General features: G+C 41.2%; 1 protein-coding gene across 1 annotated transcript in view; it reads right to left on the reverse strand.

Annotated features, from left to right (window-relative positions):
* Positions 1-906: 906 nt before the first annotated feature.
* Positions 907-20,611, reverse strand: part of LOC104520443 (lipoxygenase homology domain-containing protein 1) — a gene marked incomplete at both ends in the record, with an annotated part of 50,158 nt that continues 30,453 nt past the window's right edge. The window contains 7 exons of the mRNA XM_010162138.1: positions 907-1,034; positions 3,754-3,939; positions 9,606-9,814; positions 14,788-14,911; positions 16,337-16,546; positions 17,373-17,527; positions 20,120-20,282. Coding sequence (XP_010160440.1) covers positions 907-1,034; positions 3,754-3,939; positions 9,606-9,814; positions 14,788-14,911; positions 16,337-16,546; positions 17,373-17,527; positions 20,120-20,282 — 1,175 coding nt within the window. The remainder of the gene's footprint in view (positions 1,035-3,753; positions 3,940-9,605; positions 9,815-14,787; positions 14,912-16,336; positions 16,547-17,372; positions 17,528-20,119; positions 20,283-20,611) is intronic.

The raw sequence follows: 20,611 nt of genomic DNA on the forward strand, positions 1-20,611 counted from the left end.
AGTGCTGGCAGCAGACTAGGGTTACAGTGTTTGAAAGCTGTTTATGCTAAAGAAAACAGGAGATTTCACCTTTTTAGCAAAATCAGAGCATGCAGCATGGCAGCCTGGGTAGCTCACAGCCCGTTTTCATCTCTCTGCAACATAAGGCCACATCTGGGCAGGCAGATGTCATCCTGTGTCCCTTTCATGCCAGCTGTAGACAAGTCAGTTCCAGTTCCAAAAAACCACGCCGTTACATTAACGTGGCACAGAGCCTGAACTAAGAAGTCCACTTCTCAGCAGAGCCCTCAGCCTACCAGCTCAGGCCCCGGCATCCCTCAAGTGTCTTCTGGACCATGCTGTCTGACATCTGGACAGCAAAGCAAACGGGAGTAGCAGAGAGTCCTATCACAGGCACTTCCCAAAGCAGGTATATGCATGTTCATTCGTCTTTCTTTGCAGTTACTAATGCATCCCCATTACATTAGATTACTTATTTTTCCACAAAAGATGCATTTTTGCAGAAATTGCACCCTGTGGTTTTCATGCAGTGTCCACAGTTCCTCTTGGAGTTGGTGCAAGACTTCATATTTTTGTTCTCAAAGCTTATCTTTAAAGCCACTGAGGAACAGGTTAAACAAAACTTCTGCAAATCACAAAGAATGGTTTCCCTGACTACACAGTGCTCTCCATCCCTCTGTTCTGCTAAATACACTACAATAACATTTAGCAGGGGCCCAGTTCTGAATCTATAAAGTCAATGGGAGTTTATCTTTGTGCTTCAGTGGGAGCATGATCAAAGCCCCAAGTGCTTCTTGACCTGATGCCAGAATCTGTTATCTATCTATCTATCTATCTATCTATCTATCTATCTATCTATCTATCTATTATCACTTCTAACCAACAAAAACGACAATGTTACTGTACCTGTCACCATTTTTTTCCAGCTGCATCTCCTCAGTGTTCCCATTGGATCCAAAGACAGTCATGAAAATACTGGCATCAGTACCGCCACTTTCGATGTCTCCAGTCACAACTGTGACTTCATAGAGAATCTGGTGGGGATTTGAAACAGTTAGAAGGTCTCATTCGAGTATCTGTCCTTAACCCACGCAAAAGGCTAGGCAGGCTCTGCAGGAGATCTGCTACTTTGCCAGAAATCATTATGATGTGTTTTCTTGGTTTCTCTCCACACTGTAGTTCCCAGAGGCAAAGTCAGAGATTGAAACTTGCCATAGGACCTTACCCTTTGCTTCATCTATGACTTTTTCTGCAGATTTGCTCAGTCTAGATAGACTCATTATGACATTAATACGCTTGGGGATTGATGAAGACCTGATAAAGCTCTTGTCCATGGGAGTCACAACCCTCAGGTCAGGGGTCAGTGCGTGGATCTCCAGCCCTCTGCTACTGGCAGCTCCTCCTGACCACCTCCCAGCACTCCAGATCTCTGTACTACACCAAACCTTTGCCACTTAAAAAAACCCAAACAAAACAGCTCCCAAAGACACAACTGGTTCTTTCCCTTGACTGCAAAATGTTTCCACCAAGTGTTTGGTGTCCATCTGGGCAACATTTAGTCCAACATTGCTAATGGTTTTGAAGTCTATATGTCAGAATGCTCTTTACAGCAGAAAAATGTGGCTGTCTTATTTCCCAATGCAATACACACTGCTGCATTGAATGCAGTGTTCTGAGATCTTGTGCTTTAAATTTGTGAAAAGATGTTTAGCATCATTTTCACCTTGTTAGCTTAACTTTGTTCTTTTCTCTTGGCATGTGAATAATAAGATTCAGAATAAAATGTTATAAAGGATGCAAGTCCCAATGGTTGTTAGTGGCTTTAAGACTTTTAGGCCACTTAGATGCTTTCAAGATCATACCTGTGGTAACAAGACCTCTGGATTTAAGAGGTGGAAGAATATCAAGAAACAGCCCCAGCAAAAAATAGTACACTGCTAGGCAAGTTATATTGGCCTGAAATGTGATTGCCACATAAATAAACAGTGCAAAGGAATAATATAATAGAAAAAATATTTTTCATGTTTGTTCAATTCTGAGTTACCTGTCCCTCACATATTCATTCACACACATTTTAGATCATAGCAAAGCATCAGATTTGCTATAGGTAGAGAAGAGAAACTCTTCTAACAATGTATTAAAGGTTTTTAATGACTGTGGTGGACATTGACTACTTTATCTATGCATGGGAAGGCAAATACTCAATTTAAAGCACCAAAAGGGAACATCAAGCCAAGAAGAAAACAAAATTTAAACTGGTACATATGGTTGTGCAAGAGTCAAGCAAAAGCAAAACAATAAAGCATTAACTTTCCCAAAGACATTAAACATATTAATCTTCTTTGAACTCTAGAAAAATAAAATAAACTCAGCTTCTAACTACAGCTATTTACGAGAGAACAGTCCCAAATTCCCTCAGCTAGGAGTCTGATCAGAAAGTCAAATGCACACTTCTGATTTCATGTCTCAAGCATCTCCCCTGATTTCCTTCAAACCTTTCAGCAAGTTTCTGGCCCAATATAATAGAAAAAAAAAAAAAAAAAGCTAGATGTGTCTATTTTTGGCATGCTTATTCTGAATAAATATTCAGAATTGGGCTTTTAAAGGAAAAGTGAACATAAGTCTTCATTAACATCCACTTCAATCTACAGACAAGTCATCCGCTCACTTATTGCAGCTTGGAAACCCTGTCCAGGAGGTTAAACAACTGATAGGAAATTTTTAAGAGATTAGGTTTTAACCTTGGTATTCAGTCTCAGGGAGGATTTTTTTCCCCTCTTAGGTCAGTTCTACACTGAAACCTGCGTTGATTTGCTGAAACCTTCACAGATGCTAAAAATGTTATCACACTTTTATGTGTCTAGGAAACAAGAAAGATTTCAGGAAAATATCTTTAGCTTGGGAATCAAGAGCAGCATAAAGAAAAATTAATGCTCTATGAAAGTGTAACTTCACTGTAAAGAGAAACGCATCTATGGAGATTTTAAATTGCCATACAGGTATTAAATGCAGTATCATTGTCCCATTCATCCAGACTGTTATTTCTGTTATAAATCTTATATCCAAAATCAGCATAGCTCAGCTTTCCAATTTGTACTTGGTTGAAATATGGCATAGCACACTTACTTCAAATTTCATATACATGGATGAAAAGACGATATAGTATTTTTCATTGCTTATTCAGCTTTAATCAGTTATTCATTTCAAAGTTCAAGCTTACAAATGTCTCCATGTTTCAACAACTTCCAGTTATTATTAGTTCCTAACCAAACTCAGTTTCCCTATCCCATATCAGAATAGCTGACATGTAGCCACACTATGCAGAAATTAAAATATCTCCACTACTCTGATTAGATGAGTTAGAAGTATCTCCTCAAACAAAACATGATGGAGTTAGATTGCACCAAGGGGTTCACCTTGCAGCTGCCTCCACTCTATAGGCACCAAGTGATGCTCCAGCTGCAGTGACAAAATGGGGACATGGTGCTGAACTGTGTCTTACCTGCTCTGCCCTACCCTGTCCTTCTGCCTATGGCATGGCAGCATTCAGCCAGCATTATTAAACAGTGCTGCAAGTGGTGATGATGCTAAACCATTCCTAAAGGTTTTACTAAAGAAATAACAAAGAAACCCTCTGTAAATAAAAGGCTCAAACCACATGCCAAAGTCAAAGTATGAGAACTGCTGACACACAACCTATACCAGCACAGGTCCATTCAACAGGTAAAGATACAGGATGAGGCTACAGCCTACCTTGAGGCCAACGTTAATGCAGTCTGCATCCAGGATGTTGAGGATTCTTGAGGTGAGTCCATCACCTTTGTCTCTAGCCAGCCAGCACTTACAGACAAAGTTATACATGACACCTTTGGTGGGCACAACGATGGTGAGCTCTTCCACTAGCCAGCAGCTCTCCGGGGTAGCACCATCATGCCCCACCTGTGAGAGTCAGTGAGAAAATATCTGTTGGTTAAAAGGGGTTTCTTTGGAGGAGAGACTCTGGTCAGATGTTATAAACGATGATGAAGGACTAAGACTGTTGACTATATACAACGTCACACACGACACTTCCACAGTGGTGTGGAGTGAGCTGTGAAATTGTGCTATTGCTGTCAAACAGGCAAGACATCAATGTCCATGATAGCTGATGAGGGCAAGGAAGCTCAGGTCATCTGCCTGCTGAGCATGAGGGAAGGCAGGACACTGCTAGTCCTAAAAGTAAGCAAGGGGAACATGAAACAGGTAGACTGCACTGACCTACATGAAAACATGTCCACTATCTTGTTACTCTGCCTCTGCTCCATTGACTTCTACCTGTTAGTTTGCTCATCTCTGCAGACCTGTTTCTCCATCTTTCCAACCCCCTCCACTACTGTTACAACACTTAGAAGTGCCTCTCCAAAGCTTCATAATCAAGATGTGAGATGCAGTTAGACAAACACCCACATGCATTATTCAACCATTCCTTCCCTCACAAATCCATATCTAAGTCAACTAAACATATCAGACCGTTCCTCTACTTCCTGTCTCCTTAAACTGCAAAAGGTCCATATTTGTATAGGAGACAACAGATGGTGCTTACATCTGTAGCTGTTTGATTTTCCAAGACCATCTCCTCCAAGCTCAATAACGGTGTATCCTGAAGAGCAGGATGTTACACAGGAAGGGCAGGAAGCCTGTATGGGTGAACAAGAGGCTCCTGACAAAACTTATCTGGAACAAGAAAGAACACTGGATATGGTAGCAGGGACAAGGGACCTGGAGAAATACAGAGACACTGCACAGGTGTGCCAGGATGAAGTTAGGAAAGCCAAAGCCTACCTGGACCTGAGTCTGGCCATGAAGAGCAAAAACAATGTTCCTACAGGTATATCAGCAGCAAAAAGATGCTGGTGTGCAAACTTCTCAAGAAACTGCCTGTGTCCTTACTACAGAACATGGGCAATTCATCCCAGAGTGGACTTATAAGCGTAATTATGTATCCCAGCTGATGTACAAAACTCAGCCAGTCATTCCAATGAGCTATCTGTACATAAAAGACTGAATAAAAAGAGCTACCTACAATTCATTATTTTCTGAGCAAGTGTTGTTTGTGCCATTATTAGGAAAATGAGGTCCTTAGCTCTTTCTGGTTTTGTTTTTAAATTATTAGGATATTTAGGGTTGTTCAGAAAATAATTTTTAATAATATGTTCATCTAGGTTGATATATCTGTGGTATTTTCTTTCCCCTCAAAAACAAGTGATCTTTTTTATCTGTCTCAGCCATCACTGCTATTAGGAGCATTATTACTATACTAATGTCTGTGCAGCTGCAGAAAATTAGAGTTAACCACTAGGGAAATTCAAGTTTACAATGGATGCATTAATTCTCAGATTCCTGGGGTGTGAGGTGAATGGGAATATAACACTTGCCTTCCTGCTCTCTCTCTGCCAGCTTGGCTGCCCTTCACCAAACCCAAAGCTCCTCTGAGAGTCTGCATGCAGCCTCTTGAGACTTGTTGCAGGATGGTGCAGATGAGGTGGTGGGGAAAGTTCAGGGTGTTGGCTCTGCAGTGAAGCAGGGACAGAGCAGCCAGAGGGGAAATTCTGCTGAGCCCATTAAAGTCTGCTGCTCCTTTGGATTCTTTACAGCTACGTCCTACAGCATCATTCCAAGACATTGCTAGGTACTAGATTTTCACAGCAATCTTTAGCTCCTTAGGTACCAGTGACTGACCAGAAGAAAGCATCCTGCACATCCAGCTGCCTTGGAGAACCTGGACACAGCAGATTTCCAAGGGCTTCAAGAACAATGTTGTAAAGTCTGAGATAAACTCATCCAGTGCTGAGTCTCCTTTATAACTGGCCTTCTAGTGCAGAGCACTGGGATTTGTCATTCAATTTCAAGCAAATCTTTAGATAGACCATGCCAATACAATGGACAATCCAAGGCCATGTCCACACCAGCAGCATAACCTGGATGTGCACACTAGCATCACAAGTTGTTTGAGCTAAGGTGCTTGAACAAAGTTAGAATGACAGACTTTCAAAGACCACCAGATCCTTGGGCTGTTTTGAAAATCTTTCTAACTCATTCCCACTGTCCTTGAGGGACTGCTGAGTACTTCATATCACCAAGACTATGATGCCGTATTGGGTTTGCGTGGTCAGGTTTTGGTAGCGAGAGGACTACAGGGCTGGCTTCTGTGAGAAGCTGCCAGAAACTTCCTCTATGTCTGACAGAGCCAGTGCCAGCTGGCTCCAAGACGGGACCACCACTGGCCAAGGTTGAGCCCACCAGTGACAGTGATAACATGATTAAGAAAGGGGGGAAATACCAACAACTGCACAACAGCCACTGTAGCTGAAAGAGTAGTGAGAAGATGTGAGAGAATCAACTCTGCAGACACCAAGGTCAGGGAAGAAGGAGGGGGAGGAGGTGCTCCAGGTTCCAGAACAGAGATTCCCCTGCAGTCCCTGGTGAAGACCACGCTGATGCAGGCGGTGCCCCTGCAGCCCATGGAAGTCCATGGTGGAGCAGATGTCCACCTGTAGCCAATGGAGGACTCCACATCAGTGCAGGTGGATGCCTGAAAGAGGCTGTGATCCTGTGGGAAGTCCACGCTGGAGCAGGTTCCTGGCAGGACCCATGGAAAGAGGAATTCATGCTGGAGCAGGTTTGCTGGCAGGACTTGTGACCCCGTGGGGGACCCGTGCTAGAGGAGCCTGTCCCTGAAGGACTGCACCCCATGGAAAGGACCCACACTAGAGCAGCTCATGAAGAACTGCAGCCTGTGGAAAAGACTAATGTTTGAGAAGTTCATAAAGAACTACAGCCCATGGGAGGGAAGAGTGTGAGGAGTTGTCTCCCTGAGGACCAGCAGAAATAACATGTGATGAACTGACCACAACCCCCATTTCCAGGGAAGAAGGGATGGGTGGGGGGAAGGTGTTTTAAGATTTAGTTTTCATTTCTCATTATTCTACTCTGATTTGATTGGTAATAAATTAAACTGATTTCCCAATGACAGTAATCACTCAGTGATCTCCCTGTCCATATCTCGGCTCATGAAATTTTTGTTATACTTTCTCTCCCCCATCCAGCTGAGGAGGGGAATGATAGAGTGGCTTTGGTGGGCATCTGACCTCCAGTCAGGGTCAACCCACCACAGATGTACAATTTGCACTGGGTAGCTCACAAGCACATTGAAACCAAACACAGCAGTGGGAAAATGAGAGAGAATTGGAGTGGTAGATAGAAGAAAAAGATGAAAAAAAAAAAAAAAATCCTGCTTATTTTGGAAGGTGCAGAGAATACCAGAGAGACCTGAGGGTCTTCCAGGATCAGATCCCCAGTCAGTGAGGGACTGGACCTGCAGCACTTGTATATTCCTGACTATACTCTGTTTGTGTGATGGAGAAAAGCTCTGAACCAGAAGTGGTTTAGAAGTGCAGACCAATGCAGGACTCTTCTGATCATACTTGTGTCTCTCTGCAGCAACAGCAGTCTAGGAACAGAGATACTTTCATTCATTAGAAGAAATAATAAAACTGGTTTTAAGAAAACAGGATAAAGTGCCTCTACCCAATAACTTGCTATTTTCAAGTCAGCATGTCTATTAAAGTACGCCAGTAGTAAATATTATATCTGTAGGCTTACAAGACAGGTACAAATGAGTTCCTTTCAAATTGCTCATGTTCCACTCTTTCTGCTTTCACTATAGTATATCTGCAGCAGGACAATACTACCAAACTAAAAGTAGCATCATGCTGCAAATCTTACAATCCTACTAAATCCTGCAGTCTGTTACCTGGGTTATACAGAAGGCTTCTGGAAACTTAATCCCCATCCTATGTTATTTTCACATGGTAACTCATATTCAGAACTTCTTGTCTTCTTCCAGAAGCAGCCAAATGCCAAATCTGGGAACGAACTGTTCCTCACTTTTCCCAAGTAGATAACTAGCAATTTTCTGCAATAACACTGCAATTTTCTACAAAGAAAATATGGACTGATTCCATGGCAACCACAGCAGACTGGCACATTGATGTCATTGCTGGGACGTGGATCAACAAGGAGAGACCTTCCAAGCAGAGGGCACTACATGAAGGAAAGCAGAAGACCAAGAGCAGATGGCTCCTCCAGTCATGAGCTGGGAGTTACAAACTAAAAGGGAAAAATGAGCAAGAGGTGAGGCAGCAAGCTGGTGAGATAACTGAAAGGGGGTGAAAGAGTGCAGAAGACTGTAATCCAAGTGGAAGCTATACGCTATTTCTTTTTCTACCTCTCTGCATTTCATTTGAAACCTTTTATCTTCTTTCCCATTTGTAATCCTTTTCCAATTGTTTATTTTCCTTACTTCTGTCTATTTCCAAGTGCTTTCTCCTATTCTCTCCCACTATTTTCTGTCTCTTTTCCAGCACCCCTTTCTACTTTTTTTTTCTTCATCCAGTCCTTCTGTCTCTCTGAGGGGCTATTCTGGCTTTTTCCTCCCTCTCTATTCGCCCCCATGGCTGTTTCCATGTGCACACAGTCTGGAAGAGGATTTATGTGCCTGCTTCACTTTCAAAATTTGACCTAGAGATGGCTATACAGAAAGTGCCATAATACTCATAATATCCAGGCACTTGGATTGCATTAAGAAAATGGCCTGATAAACTCAAATCTAGTATGGGGACTTTTCAAGGTGCCAGAATCCATTGCTTGAACGAAAGCTAATGGGAGTGCTTCAGTCTATCAGCTGCTACAACATGACATACAACTGCAAAGATATTTTTAATTTCTTAATATTTTTCTCTTTGTATTTCTTTCACTCATGTCCCTCTGAACACAAAAGCACATAAAGCAACAAGTAGGTTTACTGCCACACAGGGCATGGGGTAAAAACAAAATGAAATGGGCTCTTGAAGTCCCTAGGTGCTGTGGGTTTCAGTACTCAGGGAGCTGGAGTAGGCTTTCAGGAGATGGAACGGCCATATGAAAAAAAATTATGTACACAAATGCACTGGAAGATTCATGTGAAGTTTAAGCTTTGTGATGGAAAGTCTATGCAAATTCTGTCTCCCTGAGCCACAGCAGAAAAAATGGCCCCAGTACCAAAATCTATTTGTGCATGTTACTTATGAATGATGATTAATTTTCTTCTCTAAGCCTGGGTCCTCCAAGCTGTGAAAACAATTTTCATGTTTAGCTAGAAAATTACACAAGACGTGTTTCTCACTGCAGGCACAATTTATGAAACCCAACTGGAAGTAATGCAAAAATCAACTAGGAAAAAGACTGATGGAGGACTGCATCCTGGGAACCTTCACTGCATCTGGCAATAACAGGGCTTGACTAAGAAAAAACAGTGCCAGAGATGGGACAAAACTGAGATATGTTACAATTTCCTTATAATTAAAAATTGTCTTCTGCCTTCTTGGCAGAAGATCTTGGTTTTGCCAGACTTAAAGTGTACTTATTTTCAATTTTGGACACATGTGGAATCTCATTAGCACATCTCTGTTTACATTTGTTTTAGACCCAAGTGCCTTTCCTTCACTGGTAAGAATAAAAGGAATACATGTTTTCTTTGGCCACACATTTCATAACCCTCCAGTGCTTGCACTGCCTTCATAAAGTACCTCCACTTTTTTAATCTCTCCAACATCTAGGCCCCAGACAGAGAATTTCTCTACAGAACCATCTGCAAACTCGTCTTTTCCTTCTGGGAGATCCAGCCACAGCCTCTCCGTCTGCACTTTCTGAGGACCCATGATGATGATGTACACTCGGCTGTCGGTGCTGGAGTCATATTCCGTTCCCGTTGTGACGGTGATGTGGTATGGGATCACTGCAACAAATAGAGGTTTAATCATCAGAAAACCCACACACATGTGCATTTACACAAGATTTCAGAAAACGAGGGACTCATCCCATCAGAGGGAGCAGCTGTGCACGCTAAATATGTTCACATCCCATTGAACTACCTGAAAGGAGCTTGTTGCGAGAAGGGTGTTGGTCTCTTCTCCCAAGTAACAAGCAATAGGACAAGAGGAAATGACCTCAAGTTGTGCCAGGGAAGGTTTAGGTTGGATATTAGGAAAAACTTCCTTTACTGTAAATGTTGTCAAGCACTGGAACAGGCTGCCCAGGGAAGTGTTGGAGTCCCCATCTCTGGAGGTATTTAAAAGATATGTAGATGTGGTGCTTAGGGACATGGTTTAGAGGTGGATTTGTCAATGTTAGGTTTGCAGTTGGACTCAATGATCTTAAGGGTCTTTTCCAACAAAAATGATTCTATGATTCTATGAATTCACTGGGAGAAGGGATAATACCATGCTACATTGGGCTACAAATATGCATGGGAGACTACTTTTCCACACGTGCTTGGGTCTGAATTCTGCAAGGGTTCATTTCCCCAGACAACCCTACTGGCTGCAAGGAGGTTATAAGGGAATAATGCAGTCCAGATTTCTCCATAATAGATGACAGAACAGCAAATGGTTTGAATCCTTATTTACACCAAGAGACCTTCCTGAAAAGATGAGACTGAGCACCTAAATCTCAAATAGGCTATTAGACCAAGGCGATCTTACACTCACCGTTCCAATAAAGGCAAATAAATCTATGCTGACTCAAAGGTAAACCATCACTGACTGAACGTCCCAGTACAACTGCAAACGCTCTTTGTGCTTCATTCAGAGGTTGCTATGATCTATGGAGCAGCTTAGGATTCCAGCATCCCTTTGCAAATCCCAGCAAACTATTAATAAACCTTGTGTTAATGATGGGCCACACAATAATTTTATATATTGCATAGTAATATTGATTAGGAGAAAAACCTTCAGAACAAGGCTTGAGACTTAGCAGGTTTTTCTGTGGTTTTCAGAGATTTCAGTTCAGCTGTTAAAAAGGAGGAAGTGCCAGACTGCTTTCCAATTGCTTTCCAAAAGCTCATTTGGGTAAGCCGAACAGGAGGGGCAGAATTAGACGCTGAATACTCATTTGATTTCTCAGAACATTTGTGCAGGGCTGTTCAAGCCATTCTGACAAGACTCAGAGCTCTGAAACTTGTCTCATCACAGACTCAAAATTTAGCCTGGCTTCATCATCGCTTTTTTGATTAAAAAAAAAAAAAAGGTTTATAAAACTTGATAAAAAACCTGAGGGTTGGCTTTCAAATAATTCAGGATTGATATTTAATTTTGCTTTATGATGGCTAACAACATTTTAGATGTGGGGGTTGTACTACAAAATCACATCAAGCTCAGAATATGTGTGCAACATCGGGGAAGGCATGAATTCATGCTGACCAAATCAGTTCTTACCTCTGGACAGAGCAGAACCCAAAGATATTCATTCAGCCCCACTTTGAGGATTTTGTATACCAACACAAAATGAACTGATGATTAGGCAAGACTTTTTCTTCCCTTTATGGAATCATCTACATTTCAGTGTCTACATCAGCATAATGATATGCAATGCTTTCTTCACAAAATAACCAGTGGAGCTGCTAGTATTAGCAAGAGAAAGAGTTTAGCCATAGGCAAGACAGATTTTATAAGAATATGTTGAGGGGTCACGTTTAGAACAGTTCTAGATTCCTTTTTTAAATAAAGTAGATTTGAACAGGGATAAAATTTTCTTTTATACAGTTTTTACCCTGTTCTCCCGTGACAGAGTTCACAGAACTACCAGCATTTCCAACAAATGTTGCATCCTCAATACCTATGCAAAAATTAGAACTGTGAGAAATTGCTATCATTTGCCACTTTAAATAATGGATACAATGACATAGAGTGGCTTGCTGCTAGACAGCAGGAAACACTGTTTGCTGTTCTTTCTGCTAAAAACTAGAAAAATGTTTCTTTAATTTGTTTATCTCCCCTCTCCATTGTCACTCTCTTTCTCTGGGACTCCATTTCTTGAAACATGGGACAATGCAAAACCTGAAGTACATGGCCACAACAGGACACCACAGCTCCTCCAGCCCACAGCCCTTTGCCCCTTGCTTCCTTGAGTCCCTGCACAGAGTTCAGGCTGTTTGAGGGCACGTGTCCCTCTCACAGTGGGGTGGGAATCATTAGAGATGTAGACCACACCGTCTCCAGCACTGCCTTCCAGGATGGAGCAGAGTTCCCAGTTCAGACCCAAGCAGGTTCCTAGTCAACAGGACCTTTTTCTATGCTCCGTCCTCACATCACCTCCTGCCCCTCAGAGGTATTCACCGTCTGAGCATAAGAGAGCCAGAACTGGGCTACTCAAACTGTCACTCCCTTCCCCAGGTACCCCCCAGTACCACTTTCCCTAATCAACTAATTAACAGCTGGCTTTTTATCCAGCTCAGGAGGTGGCTGTCTGGCTCACACAGTCCATCTTATCTGACATTCCTTCAAGATGCAGTTTCCTTAATGAAGCCATGTCACTGCAACAGAGATAGTAGTGATGACAAGCTCCAGGACTTGGAGAAGAGAGACCACCCTGGCACAATGACGATAGTGGGAACTATCCTAGCTCTGCTGGAGATGGGTTCTCATGGGAGATGATGATGTTTTACCCATTATTTGTGAAACTACATGGAATGCCAACATGGCAGATGTTATTCATTGTCTGACCACAGAAGTAATATCAGAAGGAACATGGGAATCACTTATTTTTCGTTTGAACACAATACGAGATTACAAAAGAAGGGTTGCTTCAAGACACATGGGTTGCAGACCAGGTCAAGCAATGTGCAGCATTATGTCTGCTTCTCAACTTAAAGGTATGGGACATGCAACCTGGGTATCACATCACAACAAGCTACTGAGCATCAGTCAAGCATCAGCAACCATTTGTGTGAATTCCCTTGGACCATGTCAGTGAAAGCTATCTAAAACTCCTAAGACAAATTACATCATTTTACACTTGTTTTGCCATGGAAGTTTAAAATAATTTTAATTATTTTGCACTTGCTGTGGACTAAGAGCACATACACAGACAGCTTGACTCAGCTGCTGCCCAGTTACTTGTTAAAACACAGTATCTTAACCACACATCTAAAATCTTAATCTAAAGCTAAAAGACCCCATATAGGATGACAACAAACTGTAGATGTGATTTATATGATAAGTCATTGTTCTAGAACAGAGAGGTGGTTAATCAAAAGGTACGTAAATAGAGAAAAAAAAAAGCCTGTGTGGTAATGAAGTTATAAAGAAATATCAACGGACTGGGGAAATTTTACACAAAGGTTAACTTCAGCTGGTGACCACTGATCTTCCAGGCTTCCTTCACAGCCAGGACAGAAACAAAATCCGCACAACTTTCCCACTTCGTGTTGGACACAGCCAAGCAAGACTAGCCTCCCTGCGTGAAAACTGTCCTCTGCAGACATAGTCCAGCATATTTCATTTTTTATAACTTGCAATCCAGAAACAGATTTTTGTTTTATATTCAGATTTTCCTTTTATATTCAGATTTTCTTTGTCTCAGCAACCAGAGCCTAAAGATGAAACTCTACACTAGAGTCATCAATGGTTTCCATCAGTTACTTGAGCAAGAACCTTGGTCCAGAGTTCATAGACTACCCATCTTTCAGTGACAGCATTTGCAGACCCTCTTCTTCTGGTCAGTAATAAGACAACCCACCTTATAGAAAAGAACAAACTCATCTGAGTGCTTCCAGTTGAAGCTTGTGTTCTGAGAGCCAACAGACTTACCTGTGTTCCTGCTCATCTCACCATATCCCACTCCCCTCCCAACCCAACAGCTGCTGTGATGCATCGACATGTTGTAAGGAAAAAAAAACATTAAGAGTTCTAAAATAAATCACACTTAAATTCATATTAAACAAACATCCCCAGTGATTAAGTACTACCAGTCTGATCCTGAAAAGTGGAGATGGCTTAAGCATGGCAAATAAAGTCTCAGGAAATTCAAAGCTTTCTTTGGTAATTCAGATGTTACATGAAACATCATCTTGTGTAGGTCAAAGAGATATAGGAGGAAAAAACAGCTGATATCAGCAACAAAAGCTACTGTAAGTAATAATGTGGAAAAAAAGTCTTTGATGATCCTAGGGAGGTTCTTCTCGTGATATCATGCCTGCCTATGGTCTTTCTCATTGCAAAGAGCTTTGGATCCTTTGAAGGACACTTCAGACAAAGCTATACAAAACTTCTTCCTTCTTTAGAGGGTCATGTCACTTTGCCACACCTCTGAAATGCTCTCTGCAATTAAGATGGTGGAGGAAGAGGAGTAGGATTATCTAGGTTAGTGGGTTTCTTTCTGAGGAGGCCCTATGGATGTTGTTGACTAGCTCCTTTTCCACATTTGGTGATGTGGATGCACCCACCTAACTTTAGGAATCTAAGGGACAAGATTTGGTATTGTAGGTGCCTGTAGAGATCCCCTATGGTTTTTACCTCACCACAACAGAAAACAGCATACCCTTGAATAACTACCTACCTAACGATATTGTCACATTGTCCAAAGTACCACACTGTTTGGAGAGCTTACATCTGCTGGCAATGGAGAAGTTAATTTTGACAAGGTACAGCACTACAAATTTCCACAGAAAAGGAAGAATAGGGTTGGAAACACTGAAATTGCTGTGGACTTCATGGCTCATTCCACTGCTAAGAGTCAGAGCTATAGGAAAATCATCAAATGCAGAAACATAATCACCGATCCAGACTTTCCCACAGCAGTCACAACACAAGATGGAGAGAAGTAATTTGTTGTTCTGTCTCTCCTTGCTCTTCACAAGGACAAATGGGAGCTCTCAAGCACTGAAAGCCAAGAACACATGCATGCATGCCATCAAAGATGGTGCTCACTCACGTGATCCTTCTTCTGCAGCCTTGACCAAGCTGGATTTTTTTCTTTCCTTCAGGTTTCCATTGCTATCCTCACTTGACAGGCTGAGAGACGAGCCATCCAGGCTATTTCGCTCGCCACCATAGCTCTAGTTGGAAGGTATGTATGGGAGGGTAATGAGGTTGACTGCTCAAGTGTTGTCAGCTGTTCCCATGTGCCTCCAAGACCAACATGGGAAAAAGTCTCTGTAGTTTCCCAGGAAGCTTTTTGCTCAGTGTAGCTCAAATAAATGTGACTTGTAATTTATTGCAGGTTATTAATTTACTTCATTGGTAATCTTGACAAGCCATTTTGGATGCATGTTATAATAAAAGAAAATATAAAGTACCTAACAGACTTCAGTGGTGTGTTGTGACTTTTTTCTGTCACCTGTGTGAGCAACAGCCACAGAAAAATCAGATGGATGGGACAGTGCCAGATTTGCTTATCAGGATACACACTGTGGTGTCAGACTAATTGACTTGGCTTAGGTCAAAGGGCATAAGAGGGAGAGTACTGCAAAACTGAATGAGATGTCTATTTGAGGAGTTAGTGCAGATGCATTCAGTGTTGTTATCCAATAAATGTGAGGCTCTTACCACACAGGCACATAATTAAAAAAAACCCAAAACTGATTAGCTTTGCCTCATTATGAATTAATATGAGCAACAGGATAAGTGTGACCACAAGAATTCATAGCATTGTCTGCTCAGTTTTGTGAGGGAGCATATGGCAATACTCATCCATGGTGTAACTCTTCGTGCATCCATTTTGCTGTATTCAGGATGAGTCTGTCCCAGTTTCGTTGATGATAATTTTAGTGGTAACTGTCAATTAAAATGTCAGTGTATTACGCAAAATTGACTCCTTAAATACAATGGACTTATAATCAGCTGCTTTATTATGCCTCACTGTATAGAAGCATTTCTAGAGGTCTATTAATCTTGTTTGTTAATTTTAATTAGTGTATGTACCTCAAATTCCAATTAGCTATATTAGCCCAATAAAGCAACAGAGAATGTGCAAGTAGAAAGGGCATTTCACTAAAAAGCATTCAGTGCTTTGTGAAGTAGCAAAGAAACTAGATATTTTTTTTTATGTTTGGCATTGCTGGAAGAAGCTGCTGAGAAGATAAACTCATCCAGACCAATGAAGATGAAGTCAAAGGACCCAACATTTTGGCTTGAGGACTTTGAATAGTAGGATCCATAACTAACTTACTTTCTGGACACAGCAAGGAGAGTAGCATGGAAATATACTCTGCCATGCATCAGCAAGGTACTTTGACTCTCAGCTGAAGAGTTTCACTTAGACTCCTAGATTTTCCTGTTGAAATTGCAAATTACAGAGCTACTGATACTGGGCTGAGCGTGGCCATAATTTCAACACTTGTCTGAAAATCACAGATTCATTTTGGATAAGTCAAAAAGCATAAGTTTCTAATGATTTGTCTTGGGGTTCAACCAGATATTAAATCATTTTATGTTTATTAGTAGCAGTGCTTTGGGATCACAGCTCTAAGCCATCACCGTACCTGTTCATAAAGCGTTCGCTCTATCTTTTTGTCCTCTTTCTTTTTAGAGAGCCAACGCTCACACAGGAAAATGAACAATTCCTCTGTGGTCTCATCCAGGATCTCTACTTTTTCCAGGAACCAGTCAGGACTGAACATGCTATTGTCATGACGAATCTTGATCTTGTACACAATGCCAAGGTCCACAGCCTGTATAGTAAACGTATCCTCCTGCAGAGTGTTCAATAGCAGTTGCTTCTGTTAATGAGCTCTCAACAGATCATCTACTGGACAAAGGCAAATGGAGACTACAGAGCACAAAACATGTTTAAATTCCTTCTCACATGGCTATGGTTGAAAGCTTTGCAGCAGATTACAGAGGTGTCTCTGTGTGCTAAAACTGTTCTGCAGGGAAACATATTGAAGCCTGCTTCTGCTATGAGGGGAGCTGCACAAAATGTCACTTTTTCAACCAATTAAATTATTGAATTCCTGGAATTTTACATCCTGGATTTTATGTCTAAGTAAGACTTCCCTTTCTAATCCAGTTAGATTTATATGGGCAATCCATATAAGACAATCTTTGTCATCATTACATCTGTGTATGTCTATATGAGGCTGTGAATATGACTCATGGACTGACCACAGAGTACCATTTTTGGAGTTGTCAAACACAGCCACAGCTTAGGTCCCACCAGTTTATCAAGCTCTGCAGTGGAATATAATATATACTAGCACAGAGGCGATCAGAATGAGAGACCCCAGTTTTTGTGTGCTCTCAATTCTGCTGCTGATGATTCAAGCCAGTTTATATGGACCAAGCCCATAATTTGTCTATCAACAACTTCACAGAAACATCTACCCATTTGCTGCAGTGCCTGTCAACCATAATATCCACATGACAATCCATATAATGTATTTTAAGAGGTAATGAATATGGTAAATTGAATCAATCAATTCATCCCTCATAGGAAAACTCAGCCTATAAAGACAGTCGTGGACTTATTAGGTTAAAGACTGCAAAATGGAAAGTGTTATTAACCCATTACATTTGTACCTGTCCTCTTTCAAACTTGTTGAAGTTCGTTTCAGATTTGCTGAGTTTTCTCTCTCCTGTGTCCCCCAGATCTCCGTAGATATTTAGGAAAACGTTAGCATCTGTCCCTGCACCATAGATATCTCCAGTGAACACGCTTATCTTGTACGTGTGAACTGCAGAAAAAAACAGAGGTGTGATTTCTGGCCAGGTGAATTATCAGGACCTATCTTAGATGTTAAATTTACCTAAGAAAATGGTCCCCAAAATTTCTGCTCATCATTCAGTTCTTGGAGGTTTAAGATCCCATATGTTTTACCCCTCCAGGCTTCTGATAATGATGCAAACATTGGGGAATCACTAGGCTGGAATTTGCTGACTTTCCTCTTTTTCATCTAGTCAATACCTGTGTAAATGCTCTGATCACACTGTGCGCAGTTAAAAATGCAAAGAATCATTATGTTTATTACTGGATGCGATGTAGATAGAGGTGAGGGAAATGCACCTTTTCATACCAAGGCTCAAGGGACACACATCTGAAAACAAGTTCAGTGTTGTGAATTCTTAATACTCCATCTTCCATAAACAAACTCCAGGGATTCAGATGTGCAATTACTACCAGAGTTAATGGCATGTATCTCTATAAATTCCCCAAACAGAAAGAAAACAGGTTTCTGAGACCTTTTTCTGAGACAGTATTTAATTAAGGAACTGTTGGAACTACACTGTTTAAGTATCCTTTCTCTCTAGCTTGCTCAATGATGATCCAATAAAACCTCATCAAATCTTTAGTAATGTGCTTTACTAAACCTGTTAAATACTCCTGTTCTTCTTTTGCTACTCTTTTCCCAATTACACAGGGAAAACAAACAGTTACTGAAAGCATCCTCTCCAGGAAAACAATTAGGAACTGTACAAGTCTCTGATTACCCTGGTGGCATACGAGCCCTTAGAGAATGCCTCCTTGCAAATCCTAGGACAGCACAAACTCTTAGTTAGGATTCTCCATTGTACATTAACAGCATCAAAGAAAATACCTATACAATATTTTTCTTCTGTACCTAGCTTTCCCAGTAAAACAGGGCCTATTCTTCTTCATAGTCTATGAAATATTTCCATCGATCTCTGCAAGAAATGGATCATGACCATTCATCAGGCTAGGCTGCAATGCTATATTTTCTGGTTTGCCTCTTCATGTTATGCCCTACAGAGTTACTGCTTCTTATTTGAGAGACAATTGCTACATTAATAATAAAGGGATCAACGTGTACAGTTTAATGATTCAATGCATCCCTTTTGCTTGCTAGTTCTAGAGACATTCAGGACTGAAATGCAGTCTACTGTATTAAAGATGACCCTCAGAATACCACAAGCTGATTTTCTATCGCTGTCATTTACACCATGTCACTGCCCAAGATGTATGAGGAGTCATAGAGATGCTGAAGATATAATTCCCGTCCCAGATATTTTATATCTAAAGCAGAAGTTTCCAAACTTAGCCCTAGCTCCCAGTCAAAATAAACCTTTAGTTATCAGAAAATCCTATTCCAAAGATTGTAAAACTTGTTTTAAGGCTTTACCTTTAGTAGGAAGAAATGAGTCAGGCAGGTTAGATAATACAAGGTAACTACTGCAAGGTAAAGCGACAGAAGTTAGTAAGTTAAAGAAAATGTCATGCAGGCACCTAGCAGTCATGACACTTACTAATTGATACTAAAACTGTCTTTGCTTCCTCCATGGGGAAAAAAATCTCTCAAGACAGTCGTGGACTGTCTCAATAGTTCCTAACAGGAGGAAAGAGCACACCTGTCTCTTCTAGGGGCACATTGCAAAGGCTCCAGCTTTCCTTACATACAGTAAGGCACCTCTTCCCTGAGCAATGGAAAACACTCACAATCCATATAAATTCCACACTGACAGTGGTGGTCTGTAAATGTAAATTGGATTCCAGGAGAAACAAAACAAGGAGGGGAATGATTTTCTCTGTTGAATCATCTTGTTCTCAGATGCAAGAACCAAGAATGAAGATGGCAACTGAATTCAATTTGCTCTGCTGTAGGAATGTAGGAAGGTTCATGGTCTCTCTCAAGGGCAGAAAGAGCTCAAGGTGGGAAAAGGAGGTCCTAGAGGAAAAAGAGTAGGGAACAGCTGGGCATACAGAGAAGCAATGAGTTTAGGATGAAACTTCAGTTCTTGTTCAGTTGCTTCAGCAACTACAGTGATTAAACACAGAATGTGAACACTTTATCAATGGGCTCAGAGCTGAGTAAGAATTTATTCTACTCCCCAGAGGTACTTTAGTAGGTGAGGGTGGCTGCCTAGAGCCACAGCTTTAGAGAGTGTCCATATATACCTGAAGAGCAGCAGGAAAAACAGATCCGGGAGGAATAATGAGCATGGATCAGACTGGTAGGGTATGAAAGCAAGGGGCAGAATGTATAAGACAGGTGAAGTTGGACAAACAAGTAAAGATGTTTACAGAGCATGGAAGAAGAGGACAAGATGGAAGAAATTTGTTAGGCATCAGAGGAGACATGTAAACTATGCCTGTGTGAAAGGGTGTCTGTGACAGGTTTATAAATGCCCTACAGGAAAATAATGGTATTCTCACACAGAAGTGCTTTAGGTTTAAGAGAGACCAGAGAAGAGGAAAGGAAAGAAATGTGAACAGTCATAACAGCATTGCATTTTCTTAAACCACACACCCATGTGTTTTCTTCCAAAAAATCAGACGAATAAGTCCCTACCGACTCCTCAGATCATATTACCTTCTAATGGGTCTTCAACTTCTTCCTCTATCTGCTTCAGTGTCCCATCTTTCATGAGTTTTTCAGTAAAAATATCAGATGGTACCAGTTCTCTGATAATCTCACCATCATCTTCAGACTTTGCAAGCCATCTTTCACATGGAAATGTGACAGTTTCTGAGCCCTGAAGCAAACATGACAGAGATAATATCTTTAAAACAAAATGAACACGTGTTAGCATTTTCCCTTTGAAAATACTCCGTATTTCCACTCCGTATTGAAAATACTCAACTCGTGTGTCTATGTATGTGTATATAGACGCAGACCTGAAATAGTATATAGAAATATATGCCTTCCAGAAAGAGGACATCTGAGGACTCTCAGAAGCACTGAACATAGAGCAGAAAACAATATTCTCAATGGCTGTGTGAGACAGGCTGTATGATCCAGTAGATCTCTGCCCTTCTCAGTTTTCAATCTTGTAGGTTCCTAATCAGGACTGCACAATTCCTG

This window comes from Antrostomus carolinensis, unplaced genomic scaffold (assembly GCF_000700745.2).
Source record: "Antrostomus carolinensis isolate BGI_N321 unplaced genomic scaffold, ASM70074v2 scaffold7812, whole genome shotgun sequence".
NCBI classification, from domain to species: domain Eukaryota; kingdom Metazoa; phylum Chordata; class Aves; order Caprimulgiformes; family Caprimulgidae; genus Antrostomus; species Antrostomus carolinensis.